The sequence below is a fragment of the Vigna unguiculata genome, chromosome 6 (genome assembly GCF_004118075.2).
Source record: "Vigna unguiculata cultivar IT97K-499-35 chromosome 6, ASM411807v1, whole genome shotgun sequence".
Classification (NCBI taxonomy): Eukaryota; Viridiplantae; Streptophyta; class Magnoliopsida; order Fabales; family Fabaceae; genus Vigna; species Vigna unguiculata.
The window spans coordinates 22,516,168-22,536,624 of NC_040284.1; the positions used below are offsets into that span (position 1 = coordinate 22,516,168).

The 20,457-nt window shown below is 32.0% G+C and overlaps 5 protein-coding genes across 6 annotated transcripts; 1 reads left to right on the plus strand and 4 right to left on the minus strand.

Moving 5' to 3' along the window:
- Positions 1-2,526: 2,526 nt before the first annotated feature.
- Positions 2,527-7,360, minus strand: LOC114187210 (probable metal-nicotianamine transporter YSL7). The gene is made up of 6 exons (XM_028075392.1): positions 7,111-7,360; positions 4,960-5,123; positions 4,683-4,780; positions 4,460-4,594; positions 4,164-4,353; positions 2,527-3,639 (listed from the first exon to the last, which is right to left on the minus strand). Exons 1-6 carry the CDS (start codon positions 7,343-7,345, stop codon positions 2,545-2,547), a joined length of 1,917 nt encoding a protein of 638 aa, XP_027931193.1. The 5' UTR covers positions 7,346-7,360; the 3' UTR covers positions 2,527-2,544.
- A 2,551-nt stretch (positions 7,361-9,911) lies between these two features.
- Positions 9,912-13,760, minus strand: LOC114188938. 2 transcript variants are annotated; one of them, XM_028077613.1, is made up of 9 exons: positions 13,570-13,651; positions 13,513-13,530; positions 12,714-13,108; positions 12,346-12,451; positions 11,773-11,828; positions 11,063-11,224; positions 10,804-10,887; positions 10,337-10,450; positions 9,912-10,244 (listed from the first exon to the last, which is right to left on the minus strand). In XM_028077613.1, exons 3-9 carry the CDS (start codon positions 13,089-13,091, stop codon positions 10,122-10,124), a joined length of 1,023 nt encoding a protein of 340 aa, XP_027933414.1. In that variant the 5' UTR covers positions 13,092-13,108; positions 13,513-13,530; positions 13,570-13,651; the 3' UTR covers positions 9,912-10,121. The 2 variants fall into 2 exon arrangements, with proteins under 2 accessions (XP_027933414.1, XP_027933415.1); XM_028077614.1 differs by lacking the exons at positions 13,513-13,530; positions 13,570-13,651 and adding an exon at positions 13,654-13,760.
- A 90-nt stretch (positions 13,761-13,850) lies between these two features.
- LOC114188939 lies at positions 13,851-15,012 on the plus strand. Its single transcript, XM_028077615.1, has 2 exons — positions 13,851-14,045; positions 14,734-15,012. Exons 1-2 carry the CDS (start codon positions 13,905-13,907, stop codon positions 14,800-14,802), a joined length of 210 nt encoding a protein of 69 aa, XP_027933416.1. The 5' UTR covers positions 13,851-13,904; the 3' UTR covers positions 14,803-15,012.
- Positions 15,013-15,844: 832 nt separating this feature from the next.
- LOC114189081 lies at positions 15,845-16,997 on the minus strand. Its single transcript, XM_028077789.1, has 2 exons — positions 16,823-16,997; positions 15,845-16,612 (listed from the first exon to the last, which is right to left on the minus strand). Exons 1-2 carry the CDS (start codon positions 16,914-16,916, stop codon positions 15,978-15,980), a joined length of 729 nt encoding a protein of 242 aa, XP_027933590.1. The 5' UTR covers positions 16,917-16,997; the 3' UTR covers positions 15,845-15,977.
- Positions 16,998-18,627: 1,630 nt separating this feature from the next.
- Positions 18,628-19,637, minus strand: LOC114188534. Its single transcript, XM_028077107.1, has 2 exons — positions 19,544-19,637; positions 18,628-19,316 (listed from the first exon to the last, which is right to left on the minus strand). Exons 1-2 carry the CDS (start codon positions 19,635-19,637, stop codon positions 18,628-18,630), a joined length of 783 nt encoding a protein of 260 aa, XP_027932908.1.
- Between the last annotated feature and the right edge of the window lie 820 nt (positions 19,638-20,457).

The following is a 20,457-nucleotide window of genomic DNA, read 5'->3' on the forward strand; positions in this document are numbered from 1 at the left end:
CTTCGGTTAGGTTTCCAAAGTCACTAACTTTATTTATTCATGATTTGTTTGGTGGTGGAATTGAATAGTTTATCAGTGCCCACAACAAAAAGGACCAAACTTTAACTACAACACCTCTATCTCTTATATGAATATAAAAAAAATAACCGTGTCCCTTCACCAAACCTCTCATTTGCAGGGAATGTTCCAAATTATTGTCTAATGGGTCTCTACGATCTTCTTTTTGTCTTACTTTACTTTGGATAAATCAAATACAACGTTTTAATGTTTTATGTCGATGCTTTCACCCTTCTCAAAATTAGGCATTCCCTTCTTTTCAACTGTGAGAATTAAAAAAAATCATCTTTTATCGATAGTTTATAGCTTAAATTAGGAAGAAAATATTCTATTTTCATACAAAAATATATATTTGGTCTTTTTTTTTCTTTATTTGTTTTAATTTGATTTTTATTTTAAAAAATTTAATGTAATAAAGTCTTGTTTGTTCTGTACTAATGACATTAAATAAGTGTCATTTTTTTTGTAATATTATTAATACAGTACTAACGAACTAAATTAAGATAAATAAAAAAAACTAAATTAATATTTTTTACGAAAATGAGAAAAAAAACATAATTTAACCAATAATTTTTTTCAATTAAAGACGCCGATTTAAAATTGAACATATATTTGTAAACTCTGCTGAGTGCTTTAGCCACTGAATAAATTCATCAAAACTCAGTCTTTAACTATTTTGATTGCTATGTTTATATCTTCATCTTATGATCTAGGTTTTTCAACCTATTCATCATCAACTTTTTATCTGATTCTCAACATAGAAGGAAGCTCAAGGAAGAATTTGGTTAGTGCTCTCTATCTAAATTTGATTTGTGGCCTTGATAGAATTTCATTGTCTTTCCATTTATGCATTTTGAGGGTCCTGTTGCAGGAGTTGAACCTTTGGACTTTATACAAAACCTTGGTGAGTCTATTTTATACATGCCAATTCTAAATAATGTGCATTTACGTCTTGATCTAGTTTTATCTTACAGTAATTTATGTTGAACTTTCAAACTATGCCTATCGACTGCAAATTGCTTGCTTGTTTTCCCTTTTTCCATGCTTAATTGCTTTGTGCTGCATTGTTATTGACTTCAATATTGAATTTTGGTTTTTGGCAGTCCTGCATAAAGGTTGCTCTAGATCTTGTCTCTCCTGAAAATAACAGTGTGTCCAAGTTTGCCACAAATTTGGCACTGCAATTTCGGATTTTGCCATGAAGCTGTGTTGTTCCAAGAATTTTTATTTGTAGATCTCGTCCCGGATTATCATGACAATTTGTTTGAAGCAGAATTTGTATTTTGATTGTGAGTTCCTTTGTATGAGGAACTACTAGACCTGTTTTTATTGTTCCGCTGGTTGTTTGAAGACCAAGGACCTGAGATGCAAGGTTGGCTTGAAGAATAGGTTGCTCTGCAGTTTTTGTGTTTGTCAAAAGGCTCTTCTTAAGATAAAAGCAAAGTTTCGAGTTCTTCAACAGTGTAACGATCCACGCGTGACAAAACAGAGGCAACTAAGCTGTCATACTCTTCAGGCAATCCATCCAAGATTGCTTCAACATGGTCTTCAGTGAAAATCGGTGCCCCAATGTCAACACTCTTCTTGATATCAAGAAGATAAGCAGGAAAGGAGCAATCATTCTTTGGAGTGCACAATTGGATCATGAGTTTCTTGACTTTTGCTCTATTTTGAATACGTAATTTTGTCCAAATCTGGAAGGAAGAGTTGAGACCAACCATTTTTATCAGAATCGGAAGGGACATATAGCAAGGAGCCACACAACCAGAAGCCGGTCTTGCTGTGTAGAGTGCAGAAAATCGGGGTTGATGACATTATTGAGCGCATCTTCTGGAGAAAGAAATTTATAGGAATTATCTTGATTTTCCAAGAACTTTGTAAGTTTGAGACCTTTAACTGGCTAACACTTGTTGCCATATAAGAAAATGTTCATCATCTAACTTAAGAGAAATGAGAGTATTGAAGGTGCCAGGAAGAAAAGAAGGAGAAGCACAAAAATTTTCAGAATGCATGGTAAGACCTGGGAAGCTCTGAATACTATGTAAAAAAGAAAGGAGAAGAGGATATACTGAATTCATTATCCATACACACAAAAACTGATATAACAGAAAAGCTGTTATATTTGTTTGGTTATCAAAAGCAAAGGAAGACAAACTTGGAGGTGTGCATTCTTCTTCCATGTATTACTCTGGACTCGCATTATTTGTACATTTTACTCGAATGTAACTTTTTTGTCATTCTTCCATCGTGTAATTGAGAGAGAAAGATAATAAACACGAGATGAAATTTTAATTTTAGAAATCAAGGGAATGAAGTTGCTTTTCATGATTAAGGCAAGCAAAATAGCACGCTTTCACATTGAACAACAACCCTTAATAAAAGAAACAAATTAACTAACATCTAAACTCAAGAAAGAGTTGAATAAAAAAAGTACTACAACTAATGTATAGCTTTAAACAAAGAGTGTAGAAAATGAATGCAGTAATATCAAGATTCTAAAAATCCATCGACCTTTGCATTTTCTGCTCTGGACAAAAATTTCATGCAGATAGGTGGCTTGACTCCTGCCAAAGCTAAAAAGGAGCTAGGAAGCGTCCAAATTCCATCTCCACAAATCAAACCAGAAGCCACAGCTGATCCAAACGTATCAGCACTGAGCTTGTCAACCTTCTGCCAAATAAACAAGATCAAACTGCCAACACACATATCAATGGCAAAATAACTTCCAATGTAAAAGGGTATTGCCATAGCCATAGGAACAGGGATAAAATTGGCCCATTTTTTTCCAACCAAATCCCGTAAAAGATTTATAACTATTGCAATTCCAAAGAATGCATAACAAAAGATGAGACAGTATTTTGGCAGAGCTGAGAGGCCATCTACTCCCAGTATTGCCATGTTACGATAAACAAGAGCATAAGGAGCAGGATATGCTGAACCAGCAACCCCAAGGTTTCCAAAGGCCTTGTAAAAAAGCCAGAAAACACAAGGAGATATAACACAACCCATGGCAGTTCCAAAAACTTGGCTCACAAACATAGACCTTGGTGAAGCCATTGTCATGTAACCTGTTTTGAAGTCCTGCATCAGATCAGAGGCTGTGGATACAATATTCATCATCACCCCACATGCAGCCAAACCTGCTATAACACCACCATGAGAAGGACCTGCCCATGCACCAATAGTGAAGATTGCTAATTTTCCATACGTGGATGCAAGGGACCAGTCTGTTAGTCCACACCCATATGAATTACAAAATGCCAGTGCTGGTGCAATCACGTAGATCACAACAATGTAGTACCACTTGAGTTGATGGAAAATCATGGGAACAATGATGACAGAGATCACTGCAATGATAACGTAGCCAATAATGGCGAACCAAGCAGGAATTTGGTCCCTGAGGAACATGTCAGTCCTACACCTATCATCGTATGAGAGTGATGATGGTGAGTCAGGATCACTGGATGATGTCACTGCTTTTTTTCTGAAGAATTCGTTATACAAACCAATAAAAGTGCGACCAAGAACCTTAACAAAATTGTATAGACCGTCACCGAGAATCATTGCTATGGCTATGAAAACCTGCACTTGGAGAATACATTAACAAGACTAATCAACCACATGTTTCCCAATTAATATTATTCAGAGAACAATAGTGTTATTACACTGTTGTATCATACTGATACTAACTCTGTCTGTTCCATCCAAATTATTAATATGGTTTGCAAAACAATAATGCATATTATACTAGTCTAGTCATTAATATGATATGTTTATCAAAGAACAACATTTTTCATTCTGCATCAATTTAACAAAGAAGTTCATTAAAAATCTATATTTCAGTTAAATTTAGGGCTAAACATGTTTTTGATTTCTCCATCTCTCACAATCTAATACATTTTGATCTCTAAACTTTAAAAATGAATGAATATAATCCTTTTTAATCTAATGAAATTAAGTTTTTGGCGTATTAAACGGTGTTCCAGACTGACATTTAAAGCAGAACGTGTCAATACTATATCTTGAAGTGATATCGTTCATATACGTGATGTTTGATCACAATGAAACATAGTTTTGATGTTTGTAAATGTGGAGAGAAAACTTACTTTGTAACCTTGAAGGCCATGCAAGCTGCTTTGCTTGAGGTCTGCAGAGTACCAATCACCTTTTCTTGCATCAATGAGAGGCCACATGATGGCCCAAGATAGAATTCCACCAATCAAAAGGGATATATTGATTATATATGGACATATCATCCCCACACCCACATATGTAGTCGAAAAGTCAAAGAAGAACCTGTTATGTAGATAAATATTGTATAGATTCTCAGAAAGAAAACACTAGCGGTGCGTTCATTTTTCCTACTTTATTCATTAATGAGAAATATATAGTAGTGACATACTTGTTTTGATAGGCTTCAAGACCAAATGTAGGGAAGCTATTAAAGCCACAGTCATCACTAGCAGTGTAAAACCATTGAAAGAAACCCCACAAGAAGCTAAAGGAAAAGAACTTTCCCAGCACACGTACTTGTTTCCTGAAAGGAATGTGTTAATAGGAAATGGAAAAATTAAAAACTTTTCATAGCTGTATTAATGAAGAAAAAGAAGGTGCCAAATTTTTACTTTGCTAGTTTGGCACCCTCTGTAGTATGGAAACTGTTGATAAGATGAGCTGTTGCAGTACCACTAGGATATGTCAACTTGAAGTCTACAATCATAATCTAACAACAAAAAGGGAAAATAAAACTCAATTCAACATGCATAGAAAATTATATGCCATGAAAGAAAATTTACAATTAGACATTCAAATTATTTAGTTATTCTGCATTTGCAGTGATGCTTGTTATAACTAATAATTGGTGTTGTTCATTACTAGATGGAGGCCCTTAGATTAGTGTACCTTCCTAAGCGGAACCACTGAAAAGAGTCCCAGAAAGCTAACAATGGAAATAAATCCTATCATCCATCCTAAACTTGGGTTCTTAATATCCTGTGGACCGTTAGCTTCAGTAGATTGGTTTGCTACTTCTGAACTCATTGCAAAGATATAGCTACCAAAACCACCTGCTCAAGGAAATTCAATCAAACAAGTGTCACCAGAAAATAAGGTTAGTCCATGAGAAATGCAGTTAGCCGTTAAAGCATTGACTATAATTTCAACAAAGTATATATTACTTCTCAAACATTGTTGATCATTGGATTTTCAAAATCTAATCCAGATTTAATAAAAATATATCAGATCCATTTTAATTTCTTGAAATTTTAAATTTAAATTTAGATATGAATTGATCCAATTTATAGGCCCAACATGATGTGGGTGTGATCCAATATGACTTGCGCTCGACCCAAGTTCACTAAACATAGCTTGAGTTAGGCCTAGTTTGACTCACTTGACTTGACTATTCTTAACTTTGTGTAAAATGACTTGACCTAACCCAAGCTTAGACTAATAACTTAGATCAGTAATATGGTTTTGAGACTTAATTTTAGCTTGATCTCGACTAGACCTAGTTGATTCAATGTGACTTGGGTTCGAACAAGTTTAACTTGTTTTGAATCTGGGTTGATTTAGTCAGATTTGGACCCACTTCACATTGACTTGACCTTGATCTTGTCGACTTAGCTTAGTTTGGGTCCCAATCGACTTAGCTCAACTTTAACTGACTTAGTTAGTTCAATTTGGCCAAATATAGATTCAATCTTACTTGGATCCAACTTCACTTGGCGTTACTTAGACTTAATTTGACCTAGTTTTATTCAGGCTCAATTTTACCTAATATGACCAAAGATCAAATCTTGACCAATTTGACATAGTTATACCTTGACTTGACTTGACCAATTAGACTCAAACTAACCAACCTGGCCAAATTTGACTTAGGTTTGACTAACTTGAAGTTAAGTCTAGTTTAGACCAACCTAACTTTGAATTGGCTTGACCTAACATATTACCTAGGTCTAGGATAGCCAAGTTTGACTTTGACATTACCTTATTTAACTTTTTCTAGACTTGATTTATTCTAACCTTGGATGACTTGAGCCCAACCCTAGCTCAATCTTGCATGAATTGTACCCAACTTGAACTAGTCTGGCCTTATCTAGGTGAGTCCTTTCTAGACTTAAATTAACCAAATCTTTCGTATAAACTTGACCTTTCATAACTTTTCAACAAGCCTCATTTTAATTTTTAATTTCAAAATAAAATAATTTATATAACTTATCCATCTAGTCCATATCCAATTAAATTAATTGAACTCAAAATAAAAATACATAGATTTACATTTGAGATAAATGCATTAAAATATAGTTAAATTAATATGTATTTGGATAATTATGAATTGGACATGAAATTTTGAATTTTCTAACCATATAAAGCTTTGAACATGAGCATTCATAAACATAATACAAATGATCTCACTATAATTTTTTTTTAAAAATAACAATCAATTTTAGAAACAAAAAATAATTAATTATTATTATGACCAAACTAATTTATAAATTAAATTTTATTTATAACTAAAATAGTCAAATACAAAAATATAATTATTTTATAAACTAAACTCTAAATTATTACTAAAACATTAATTACAAATATTTTAAATATTAAAAGAATTATTCACTTATGTTAATTAATAAAAATTTCAATTATTTTAATAATAAATAATTTTTAATTTATAAATTATTATTTAAATTAACATGTAACTCTTTAATGAAAATTTTGAATGACATGAAAAGTCTAATGCATAAGTGAATAATTTTCATGTTAATTATTATTTAAATTAACATGTAACTCTTTAATGGATTATACTGGAAAGATGTAACTCTACTGGAAAGATTTATTTATAATTCAACAAACCGAAAATAAAAGTGTAAGGACACATGTTTGTGTGCGTGCATGCATCAAAAATTTAAAAAGAAGAAAGTTAACATCATTTTATCGACATCATCTGCATTTGATTATTTGACAAGAAAACTGAAAAGATGTGGTGTGAGAAAGGAGAAGAAGGATTAAATGAGATTAGTATGTTATTTCATGCATGAGTGTGGGTGGTACCACTAAAAGCAATGCCAGCAGATGCGACAACACATGTCTGAATAACAGTGTTCTCTTGACGAGTGAATGGGTGAGTGAGCCTTCCCATTTTGGCAAGCACACTCGTCCACGTCTTCACAAAGAAGAACCCTAACAACCCCGCCGATATGTTTAACGACGGAATAATCCCCGTCGTTAAATTCAGTTTCATGACAATGAATGTGAACAGCACTGCCAAAAACAAACTCACCACCATTGCTCTCACTGTTATCTGCTTCTGCCATCGTGGCACCACCTTCCCCTCAAACGCCTTCTCGACAGACGTGTCTTCCACCTCCTCCTCCTCATTTCCATTCTCCACCTCATTTTCCCAAACCATTCTCTCTCTCTCTCTCTCTCTCTCTCTCTCTCTCTCTCTCCTCTTCTCCACTCTCACTTTTATTGCTTTCTAACTCTCCATTTGACCTTTTCTTTGGTCTGTTATTGCTTAGTATGATTTCGAACACAGACACAAATGCTGTCTCCTCTCTTTCCGCCACTGCATTTTACCTTTGACTTTCACTTTTGTTTCTACACATGTTTTCTAATTTCATAACTTGCATGCATTACGATTACTTTTCTTAACCCGTGCTTTGTGTTTCAAAATCATAAGTGGCATTTTCAATTTTTTATTTTTTTAATATGGAAGAGATCAAATCATACTATTATATTATCTTTAAAAATCTTTTTATATAGGATGTTTTTTTATACAATATGATGTTGAGTTGGAGAAAAAAATGAATAACAAAAATAAAACTATTTATGTCCAAGTTTGTCGAATGATATTATTAGGGTCGACCACCAAATATCTAAGTTATTGTTATTTTGTAGCGTAATGTTTTATCATAGTTTTATTTTTAAAAACATTTCGACTCTTAAACGACATGATATAATTGGTTATAGTAAGAACAATTTATACTTGAAAATGATACGTTGAGTTAATTTTAGTTGATATAATATGGTATACAGTTTAGAGTAATATATTTTTTTAAATATAATGTTAGTGGTAAAAACTTTCGATTCGACCATATTATTGTAAAAGAAATTCTATAGAAGAACAATTGAGTTGTCATTATAGGTGTAACTAACTCATTTATAACTTTTTATATAAATTTTGTTGCATTTTTTTTTTCACAAAATATATGTAAATAGCTTTAATTTAAATTTAAACAAGTTGCTTTTCAGGATTTTCTTTTTTATTTTTGTTTCACACTGTAAATTAGTATTTCCGTTTTTGTATGTAGGGTGTTGAAGTTTTTTGTGCATTCCATTGATGTAGATTCAAATTTGATGACCTTTTTGTGTATATGAGGTCAACGTCCAAGGATGCTAGTTTTTCAACCTTTTTTTCTTTTATATCTTTCTATTAGAATTAGTTAGTGTTTGAAATAAAAACAACTTTAATGCAAGGTTTTTGACAAAAATAAAAATAAAAAATCAACAAGTTAAACATTTTAAATACTGGATGTGAATTATTTTGGTGCTTATTGTGTTGTTCACCGTTATTGATTTTTTTTCCCTAGAGATTTCTTTATTAACATTTTAAGAGAAAAAAACTGAAATCGCTTCTTTTATAAAATTAACCAGTTTAAGTATAAGTTAAAAAATAAATTTTGAATAAGCTAATAAATAATTTCAACAAATTAGCTTATGTTTTAACTTATAAAAAAATATTTCATTTTTTTCTTATTTTACATTATGTGAATGTAATCTATTATGGATTCTGACATACAACAATATTTATTCTAATGGAATAATGATTTTAAAGTCATATTTAGGGTGAAATTATTTTGTTAATCGTGTAAAAATCTTTATAATGGTTATTCAAGAAAATCAGACTCCATTTTTGGATATAGCACATTTTATTATTTATAATATTAGTGAAAAATATATTTATCGATTTTATTTATAACTAATCTTTAATTAATAGTAAATTGATTAATAATATTTAATAAAATCTCGCTTTTTAATTATTTTCAAAACAGAAATTTCACTTAAGATAAGAAATCTATTTTCAATCAGACCAGCAATTTATTGATAGTGCACTTAATATTTAAATATATATATATATATATATATATATATATATATATATATATATATACTTTTTTTTAAGTAAACGAAATCTTGCTTAAAAAAAAGTAAATTGTAACATATGAATGAATGCTAGGTTATATTAATGAGCCCATTTTCGCTCAAACCAACACTGTTGATAGTGAACTTATGAAATAATTGGTGTTAACAACTAATGAATTTGAGAATATATTTAAAGAATTATTGCGTATCTGAATAATACAATAAAATAATTTGTAAATGTATTATGTTTATTGGGTTTTTTTTTTTCATTGGTGTTATGTTTATTGATAACTACCTCACTTTAGTTAAAGTGTTGACTACATGTAGTTAATAAATCTTGATCGAATTTAATTTTAGTTTAAAATTAACTATAGGAAAATAATTTGATTATGGCATTACATTGCAACTATTTTAAAAAATATTAAGATAAATTTCTTAAGGAATTAAAATAAAAATCAACGAATTTATTATATATACATATAATACAGCATTAATAGATTAAATGATAGTGAGCAAAAAAAATATTAATATTAATACGCTTTAAATTAATTTATATAATTTTTAATATAGGCTGAATTTCTTTAACTATTTGTAGTTCAATTACAAGTTTAATCTCTATTACTGGTTGCTGCAAAAGAAAATTCATTGTCAACCAATCACAGATAATGCATGGTAGAACTTTTAAATAATAAAAGACTAGAACTTTCTTTATAAAACTGGATAACAAATGTACACATATTTTACATTGTCAATGGAATTTAGGTTCAAGTATACAATTAAATGTAAAAAAAAAACTAACATTTAAAACCTAAGAACACATTGAACTGATTTTATATAGATTTTTAATATTAAAACCTGAAAAAGAAGTTCAAGTTAGGGGAATAATTTAGCATAGAAACGTGATTATAGCATTTGTTTCATTCATGTTTCTTAACAAGGAAGGTATTCATGCAATTTGCTAATTGAGGATAGTCTTCAAGTAGTTGTCGTTTTGAAAGAGTCTCATCCTCATTCTGTGGGGTCCACAACACCTTCCCAGCCTGTAAGAAAATTGAAATTGTGGTGATTACTTATGAAGAAATGACACTAATTCAAATATAAAAATGGATTAATTTGATTAATGATATCATACCAATAAATTGCTTGAGAGAACAGTTCTAAGCTTTTGCAAGGCTTTCTTCATATCTTCATCTCCATAGATGTTAGGAAGCTTATGTGCTCCTTTAGCAGCTACCAAGATGGTTATCTGGCACAAGTATGTGATAAGTATAAGAACAAACAACACAATTTTTTTTCATTTTTGAATTTTCAACTTTGACTAGAAAAGGGTCTTTCTCAATATACATGTTCTGGATTCAGTTTTTTCAATCCAAACATATTTTCCTCTTCTGCTATACGAGTTACATCTAGAAATATCTAATGTGAATAGTGAAATCTTCCACTAGTGCCACCCTATTTGTTAGATGATACAAATTAAGCGAGTAAGGATGAAAAAAATTGTGGAACTGAAGCACTTGGAGTCTTTTTATGCTTGAATTAGGAGTGGAATGAAAGTTTATGCTAAACATAATATACATGCAGAAAGAGATCATACCATACCACTATGTACTCGTTGCCAAACCCGTTGAGAAGTTTCTCTTCTTCAAATATTTTTCTTTCCTCTTTAATATCTTTTCCATCAAACTGCAACAGAATATATTAGTTAGATGCAAAACTGTGATTTTCCAAACAGCTGAAAGTGAAGTAGAGACCACCTTTTTGCAAAGGTGTAAGGTGCATCACAATAACCATTTTGCATGCTGGATTCCAAGAAATTGAAAATATAATTTAGACTAGGTTTTTACTAATCAGACCATACCTCTGAGTTTTCATTGTTAATCTCATCACTCTGGATTCTTGTGTTTCTCTTTTCTGTGTTGTTCAAATTAACTAATGTTTCATCATCAAATTTCGACCTTTCTTCATTTGATAACTGATAATAGCATTTCTCCCCATCATCTTTACTCTGCTTTAGATCCACCTGCCAAAGATGGTTCATTAGAGATCACCTCTTAACAGTTACAATTTCCTAGCTACATAAATGCATATATTTAAACTAAAAACCCTACAACTGCTAGCTTTACAAAACTTAGATGCATATTAACTTATAAGGTGTTGATGATTTGGTTCAGTACAAAGAACCGAGCCGAAGTTGATAACTGTTTGTGAAAACCAAATTGTTTCCAAGAAATGCTTGAGTTTTTTTTTTTTTTTTTTATGAAAAAGGTTTGGCTCGTTCTTTTTCATGGAAAAAAGGTTGGGTTTGATTCTCAACCAGTTCGATTCAATTCAATTCTTTTAAGCACTTCTAATTTGTTTATGATTTGGTTCAACACAAAGAATTGAACTGAACCAGTAAATGATTCTTCTGAATTGAACTGAATTGTTTTTCAAAATGGTGAGGTTCAATCTTTATAAAAATGATTCATTTTTTGTGCTTCGGTTTGGTTTATTTATTTTTTATCTCTTGCTAATAACCAAGAAACGACTATTATTGAAATTTGGCCGCGGGAGAAGGAGTGAACTTACAAATGAATATCCTGCTACACAGTGACCAAGATGTCCAACCAAACTATGTATTGTGTCTGTCACAAGTTAAATACTAAGAACATCAAATACAGAGCATTGTATAGATAATGAAATGTTCAATGTTAGCCAAAACATAGAACAAAATATAAAAAACACAGCCTCAAGAACTTTGACACTAGATTGTAATTATAACCATAGTTTGCAGAATTACAGACAGGAAACTTCCTAGGTGCTCACTAACATCACAAAAGGCATTTCCTAGGTGCACAAGAGCACCTTACTCACCTCTCAGTCATATTCATGTACATGTTTTTCACTCATTCTAATCACAGTAGTTTCTACATTATTTTATGAATAGCTATACACTGAGGTGATTTGCTTCTTGGACGTGCAAGAAGTAACTATGGCTAAGGAGGATGACTCAAGAACAATGGACCCTCCCACCATCAAATCCACACCAACTGGTAAAAAAACATAACACTACCTATTTTCACGCAGGCTCAATAATGCCATATAAATAATATCTCACAAGATCATGACAAGAAAAATGTATCCAGCAATCCATGGAACTACCTGTCAATAGATATTTCAATCCATCCCGAGATGATGTATCTGCAGTTTCTGCAATCCTAGTTAGATCCCTTTGTATTGAGCTTCCCTTCCCACCCGACATTGCAACCTTACACAAGACAGCAAAACAAAACTAAAAATAAACTCAAAACGGAAAACGGAAGGACCAATGACTGTCATAATGCATGCACTCTCAAACTTCATAACAATATCAGTTCAACCCAAAAATATCAAGCTAGTAAGTGATAACACAAAAACAAGCATTATCCTAAATCTAAATTCCGTCAAACATTTCTACATGCTCAGCATAAAATTCATTATTAGTCATTGGAAGTAGTTGAAGAGGGATCAGAGCAGCTCAAGTTACAAACCTGAAGCTTGAGCACAGTAACTGAATTTCCATTTTTGTTTTTATAGAATCCAAACAAAAACATAGCCAACATGAAGAATAGAAACAAGAAGGGCACTCCAGCGTGACCTCCCTCTGCAAGCTCAGTGTCATGAGAAGACGCGTCATTATTACGATGATGCATCATTCTGTATGATTCTGAATCCCTAGTGTAAAATTCTGAGGACGAAGAATCTGAATCTGAACCAGAATCGAAGAAACTCCCTCCCATCACGCCACCGGAGGAAGCCGAAGCCATGTTAAGGTTGCAAGCCATCAAGAACAGCAAGAAGACAAACAACGCAACAGCACTAGCAGCAACATATCTTCTGAACAAGGCCATTTGTCTTTCTAATACCATACAAATTAAATCAAGTCCTGCATTCAATTAAATATGTTCAGTGGAAGAACGTTCATCAAATATTAATTTTAATGAATAAAAATAAGGAAAAACAATGCCCTTTTTCTAAGCATATATATTGAGGAATGTCTTAGATTTTGTTGAGATCAAAATGTGTAGAAGATTGAGAATCTCAAATTGCAGAAACTTGCCATATCATTTCAAACAAAAGTCAAATGCAATATTAGTGGAAGCAGTTATGTTATGCACATCAACTAATCTTACATACACATAGATAGAATATAGTTAGTGACAATATAAATTGAAAATGCAAAATTCATATGCAATTCATAATCAATATGGAATCTATTACATATATGAACACGAGATGAAAAGTAATGAACAGATTTCGTCACTATACAACATTATCAGAAGACTTTACCTAATGCCCAGTTTCCTAACCACCTTGAGTTTGTAGAAGAAGATTAATATCATAACACAATCAATCTAAAGAATTGACTTTGTGGAAATAAATATATGAGGATTGAGACTCTAATTTCAATTATAAAAATAAAGGTTATACTTTTAAGGTCACAAAACGCGTGGATGGTGAATGGCGGTGTAGAGAAGAAAGGTGGAAGAATTGACGAAGAAGAAAACGCGAAAGGCTATGTCGTTCTGGGCCGAACGACATATAGGCTTTCTGGGCCGGTCCAGGAAGCATTGGTACCCGACCCGGATCCGTTTGAAGAGAAACATTTCCATTTTTATGGTTCTTTTCTTTGCAAGAGAGAGAGAGTGTGTTGTGTTTAGAAAGTGAGAGAGAGAACAGCGATGGCGAGGCGAGGCGAGAATCGGAACGAGTCGTTGTTGACTCGAGCGATTGTGGCGGTCTTCGCCTTCGTGAGACACGCGGAGTTTGAGATCCTTTTCTTTCTTTTCTTCTTCATTGCTTATCTTCTCTTCAAAGACATCGTGAGTACCTTCTCTCTGTTTTCTCACCACCCATTTGTGCAATTTCCTCAAATTCTCGTTATTTTCTATGTGGTTAAATTGTCTGTAGATTCACAGTTTTTACCCTGTAATTAAAATCAGGCTCAAATTTTGACCTTTGGATCTCAATTTTGCTTCAAATTAAATTTCTTCATCATTAGCGATCAATGTATTGGGAACTATGCGGACTCTGTTATTGATTTTTTTTTTTGTAATTAATTAACTTTAATTCTCGTGAATGAACTATATGACTAAATTTTTACCATATTGGTGTTGCCTCCTTGATACATGAAATAAAAAGGTTATTTTCCTTCGTACTTATGCATGGAGGTTTCTCTGAATAGATGCACATACGTGGAAGAGATTTGTAGAATTTATCTGAGCTTGTAAAGTTGTGTTTAGCTTGTTTTAACAAGTCTATTATCGAAATTTCTCTTTTAAGCTTATTCCAACAACAAGTTTTATGGTCAAATTTAAGATATAAGTTCTCATGTGATGAGAGTTTATTGAACAAGTGCTTTTAACTAGGCTAGTTAGCTGAATGCATTTTTATATGATTGGCAGCATGACATTTTTCTCCATCTGAACTCCATTTTTCCATTGATCACATATTCTGAGCTTTTGGGAGTGAGTTATAATTTCTAACAAGAACTGTTTGCTTGAATTGCAGACATCAAGGCCTGAATACAATCAATTGTTTGTAAAGAAGCCTGGTGGACCAGAATTTTGGCCTTTTTAGATGAGTTGATGATGTTTGGTCTGGTTGGATGTCTTTGTCCATAGAGGTATTCTTAGTACGCCATGCAGTGATTTGTGGATTTCCCTTTTGTATTTATATCTAAATGTAACTTTGTATGTAAAACATGTGAGACTAAAAAGTTTGTACAATTTTATGTTCCAGTTAGCTATAGCGAAGTCAAGTATAAAGATTTGCTTTTATATTGCTGTCTCTTTATATCTCATTTCTTTTTCATTCGATATCTCCTTCCCGTAGCTTAGGATGGAAGTGCTGTGCTCAACTATCTCAAATCTGGTTTACGGTTTAGTTCATATGTTCCTTAATCCTTCTTATCTTTGATTAGGTGACATATCTTGGAATTTGTTCTGTCGCTTCAACGTATCAGTTTCATCGTTTTCTTATTTCTTCTAAAGTGGAATTTGAAAGATTACTTGTTATTTTTAGGGTAGGAAATCGAACCAATAGAGATCATATTTATTTATTTATGCTGCTTTTAATTGATTGATTTAAATCTGGATCTGAGTTTCTTAAATAAATAAAATATGTTAACCATTAAATCTTGCCTGTAAGTTTATGTTAACTATTTCTTCTATTAAAAACTTAATCTATAATGTATTCATTATAAAAATTGTCTACCTAACACAAAGGAGATTTGTTAGAAGTTCCCATTTCCATTTGTTTGTTTATCCAAGTTGAAGAGGCAAATACAAATGTTGTCTATCAGTTTATCTATCCTGACGAAGCAAGAGCACTCCTCTGCTACGAAATAATATCAACTGACCTCATTTTCTACCCCATTCCTCTCCTCATATGAACAAGTGACACAAGCAAGGTTATTTCAATCTGTGTTTGAGGAGGTTTTGATGCTATTTTTCATTTTAAAAGCAAACAATAGAAGTTATTAATTGTCATGACTCCTTTTACCAAAAGACCACAAATACTTCAGCAGCCAGATTCTGAGACTGTCAAATGCAAATACTTCATACTAATGCGACTAAGACAAGTTAAAAGAGAAACAATATATATCATTTTCTAATTCTTCCTGGCATCCAATAAACAAATCATTCCTGAATAGACAAGTTAACAAATACTTTTTAACCAGTAAATATTCATAACATAAATCAAACTAAGCATCATACACCACAGTTTTGTATGAACCTCTATCTACACTACAGTCAATCTTCCTTGCCTAATTCAGCTATCATCTCCACTGGAACTTTAGTTACATCACTGCGTACTCCAATATCAGAAACATATCTGCTAACACAATACATGCCACCTCCTACCAATGCAAGAACACCAAAGCCAGGGATCATCAAACTCAGTGGTGAAGAAACTACAGCACTAGCAGCAGCCAAGCAAGATGCTGCTTGTCCACTCCGCCCAACACTGATGTTTGTGTTAACAAGCAAACCTGTCTTGCAGTAAATTGCAAAGTCTTCACAGTTATTCTTGAACACATGGTAGCCACCAAATCCATTCTCAAGAAGAAACAAAGCACGGCGAAGAACATCTTCAGCAGGATCAGAAGATGCAATGGTACAAGTGCCTCCTCTAGCTTTGGCCAGAAAAAGTGCAGGTGACACACCATATTCAAATAAGTATAGATCATCACCAGAGAGAAAACAATCTAAGCAGGAACCGATGACACCAGCAGTTTTTTGGTCACCACATCTAGGACATAAAATATCACAAGTATTATGAAGGGGTGGTGAACTTATAAGAAGACGGTCCAAGATTGTCCCTTTTCTAGTTTCTTGGCCTGATCCACTGGTGAAGTGGATCACCATTCCCTCACCAACATATATTCCTGAAATTTTACAAATTCAGTGACAACATAACATCCATCGTTTATAATTTGACAGAAATAGGTTTTCAATTTAAAAGGTATGAAAAAAAATACGTAATAAGGAAGAGTGCCAGGTAATTCTAAAATTTTTCTGCATGATCTCTTCTTTTGAATTCTCTTAAAATGCATAAGACAGAAGTATTCAAGAGCACCAAGGAGAAAAGAGATAACCATGATGGGCATAGATATAAGCCTGCCTCCAAGTGTAAATGTGATCTCCTGGTTTCAATTGAACCCTGTGAATCTTATTGGAAAGCACTCCCATTTCCCTCAGATTACTGGTTAACAAAGCATGCCAACAACAACTAGGTTATCAGAATAATGTGTGTGCTCTTTGTAGAGGTGAAGAATGGGAAAAAAAAAAAAAAAACAGATGGGAGAAGAAGGGAATGAAGGGATAATAAATATGCATAAGAATCAGGTTCTTGCATTCCAACCCAAGGAACCGACTCCTTGGCTTCTACACCTACACTCTATAGTTATTAATGTTCATTGGTCTTTCACATCTATCTATATTTTTTTCTCGAAAAATGATTTATGGACACAAAAGAGTTGCACTTAATATACACTTAGAGGAAGAATAAAAATGATTGGATTATAGGTTATGATGTGATGAGAAGAGAGAAATAGAGAGAAAAATCAAATGTATAATAAGTGTTAATAAATTGAACTGTCTATATATCATTACTCATTTTCCTCACTAGAAAAAGAAAATTATTTTTTGTGCATACATCAAGAACTATTTGATTGTTATTTTATGTCTACGCAATATATATATATATATATATATATATATATATATATATATATATATATGTTAACTCATTTTCTAATAAAGTGAATACACTCATTAAACTACTGATAATATATTATTATTTGATTTTTTAAAATTACGATAAATGTTACGTATAAATATTTCTAAAAGATAAATTAAATTTATGATACTATTTGTAAATATTTTATAATTTATTTGAAAAATAGTAAGTTTACTATTTACCTAAGGTTGTCCATGGTGACTCGAGACTCATAGGTGATTTTTTGAAATGATAAATATATGTCAATTCAATTTCTAAAACATATTATTTTATTCATTAAAGTTATTAAATATCGATATTTTAATATATTTGCATCATTTTGAGACTAAGAAAATTAATTATTTTAATCTACTTGTATTTTGTCTAGTTTCCAGCTTAGCAACTGTTGAAATATTATACATTTTTTTTATTTTAAGAAGCTAGAATTAATAACAGGGGTTATACACCAAAAATCTGGGTATTACTGTACTTTTATTATGTTACTTTCTGTTTAAACTTTATTTTTATTATTTATTATAAGTTCCAATATCTCCCATACACTTTTATCCAATTTTTAATATTTGAAATAAATCATATATATTTTTTGCAATGACAAATTGTTTCTTATTGTACTAGTTAAATTAAAACATGTATTATTACTTGTTATTATGACAACAACATGTTACGGGTTCTTCTTTATTCATTTATGTCAGAAATCGATATATTATTAACAACTTTCGATTGCTTTCACTATAAACATAAACATTGACTTTACTAACATGTTAATATTTGAAATTCTTTGTTGCAAGATAATTTTCGTCACTGTTTATTAGTTTTCTCTACGTTGGCCTCATTTTCTGCCTCCTCTGGATGTCAGAAGGTTAACTTTGCATTCTTTTCAAGCAATTCATTTTCTCTATTTCATCATCACCATCATCATAATCAAGTTTCATCACAAATCCCGTTGTAATAAGTTAAAAAAACTCATAGCAATCAAATGTCAATTCCAGAATTCAAATATCTTCCATAAAAACTCTTTCAAGGGTGAAAATATTTTAGAACAAAAACCAAACTTAAAAGCCATACACAACAGAGTTGTCTTTAACCTGGTTATTACCTTGTCCAACATCCTGTGATCTTTTAACCAATCTCTATGTGATATACTATTACTTTTACCTGTGATTACATATTATGTAAATATTGATTTAGACCACACAATCTACACCATGCAATAACTTCTCCAAACCATGCAGCAATTTCTTGGTTCCAATCTTCTTTGGCCACCTCATGAATCCTCTCTGCGGAAACTTTGGTTATATCACAGCGTACTCCAATATCAGAAACATATCTGCTAACACAATACATGCCACATCCAACCAAAGCAAGACCACAGAAGCTAGTGTTCATAAACACAAGTGCTGAAGAAACTAAGGCACCAGCAGCAGCTAATAGAGATGATGCTTGTCCACTTTGCCCTACGCTGATGTTTGTGGCTACAAGCAAGCCTGTTTTGCAGTACATTGCAAAGTCTTCGCAGTTATTCTTGAACAAATGGTAGCCACCAAAACCAGTCTTGAGAAGAAACCAAGCACGGCGAAGAACAGCCTCGGTTGGATCAGAAGATGCAGTGGTGCATGTTCCTCCTCTAGCTTTGGCTAGAAAAAATGCAGATGAGACACCATACTCAAACAAGTATAGGTATCCACCATAAAGAAAACACTCCAAGCAGGTTCTCGTGACTCCCTCAGTCTTTGTTTGGTAACCACATCTAGGGCATGGTGTAGCACCATGAAATCGGTTCAAGACTGTTCCTGTTTCTTGTGCTGCTCCTCTTGTGAAGTGGATCACCATTCCCATTCCAACATATATTCCTGCAACATGTTTTACTAACATGCATAGTTTATAACTTGACAAACACCTCAAATTTAAGGATGTCACTTGATACATTCATATGAATTCCTGTAAAAACATCTTTAACCAGTGTCTTAAAAACACTTTTTTTTTTTTCCATTGTTAAGAAAACAAGAACAATTCTTTACATGCAGAAACGAATGAGTGTAAGATCAGAGAAGAAGAAGAGTAAGAGAAAAGAGAAGACCGTGATGGGCAATGATGTATGCCTGCCTCCAAGAGTAAATGTGATCGCCGGGTTTCAACTGTTCTCTGTCAATCTTATTGGAAAACACTCCCATTTTCCCTTATTGATTACTGAGTATGTAAAAGAAAAATCAAAACTAGAGACAGTGATGCAAATATTAGTGACGAACTCGTCACTAATATTTGATCACTATTTTTATTTATTTTTTAACTAGATTATCAGATTCAGATCTTTTGTGTGTATTTTCTGAAGCTAGGTAGAATAAGAAAGGAATGAAATGAACGTATATATATTGAACTCTGTACTTTGCTTCAACACCTTCGTTTCACTTTCTTCAATTTCACATTCACCACCTCCTTTCCATATTTTATTAATATTTAACGTCAATGAGTATAGATTAGAGCTTCTTATAGTTAACGAAAGGATATACAATATTAAAATAAGTTAAAAATAAATAAATAAGAATCTATAGACAAAAGCATGATAAGTTTGATGGATATGAAGTATTACTTTGTTTAGATTAAAAATATATTTGTTTAATATATCGTTAATTATAGTAAAAGACTTACGATGATTATGGCATGAATACTATCTTTTGTGGCACAAGTATTACTAAAATATACTTTATTCCTCACACATAACGCTAAGTTAATTTTAAAAATTATTTTCTAAACAACTATCTAGTAAAACTTTAAAATATAGTAATAATAACATATTATATGATAATTATGTTACAAATTTAATTATGAGATATTGAAATAAAAAACAAAATCAAATTTTGATGAGTTTTTATCATAAACCCTGTTGTAATAAATTAAGCTAGTTAACCAAGAAGAAATATTTTATTACAAATCATACATATAACGTATTTTTCTGTGTATTTTAACAAAATAATTTCCTTTTAATTAATTGTC

Coding starts and splice junctions, on each gene's coding strand:
- LOC114187210 (XM_028075392.1), bottom strand. CDS start 7,345: ATGGTGGTGAGTTTGTTTTTGGCAGTGCTGTTCACATTCATTGTCATG. Junction 5,124..7,110: donor TGCTGGCATTGCTTTTAGTG/GTACCACCCACA, acceptor TTCCTTGAGCAG/GTGGTTTTGGTAGCTATATC. Junction 3,640..4,163: donor ATGGCCTTCAAGGTTACAAA/GTAAGTTTTCTC, acceptor CTCCAAGTGCAG/GTTTTCATAGCCATAGCAAT.
- LOC114188938 (XM_028077614.1), bottom strand. CDS start 13,091: ATGGTATTAGAAAGACAAATGGCCTTGTTCAGAAGATATGTTGCTGCT. Junction 12,452..12,713: donor TTACTGTGCTCAAGCTTCAG/GTTTGTAACTTG, acceptor GTCTTGTGTAAG/GTTGCAATGTCGGGTGGGAA. Junction 10,888..11,062: donor TTAACAATGAAAACTCAGAG/GTATGGTCTGAT, acceptor ATTCTGTTGCAG/TTTGATGGAAAAGATATTAA.
- LOC114188939 (XM_028077615.1), top strand. CDS start 13,905: ATGGCGAGGCGAGGCGAGAATCGGAACGAGTCGTTGTTGACTCGAGCG. Junction 14,046..14,733: donor ATCTTCTCTTCAAAGACATC/GTGAGTACCTTC, acceptor CTTGAATTGCAG/ACATCAAGGCCTGAATACAA.
- LOC114189081 (XM_028077789.1), bottom strand. CDS start 16,916: ATGGGAGTGCTTTCCAATAAGATTCACAGGGTTCAATTGAAACCAGGA. Junction 16,613..16,822: donor TTATATCTATGCCCATCATG/GTTATCTCTTTT, acceptor GTAAAATTTCAG/GAATATATGTTGGTGAGGGA.
- LOC114188534 (XM_028077107.1), bottom strand. CDS start 19,637: ATGGGAGTGTTTTCCAATAAGATTGACAGAGAACAGTTGAAACCCGGC. Junction 19,317..19,543: donor ATACATCATTGCCCATCACG/GTCTTCTCTTTT, acceptor AACATGTTGCAG/GAATATATGTTGGAATGGGA.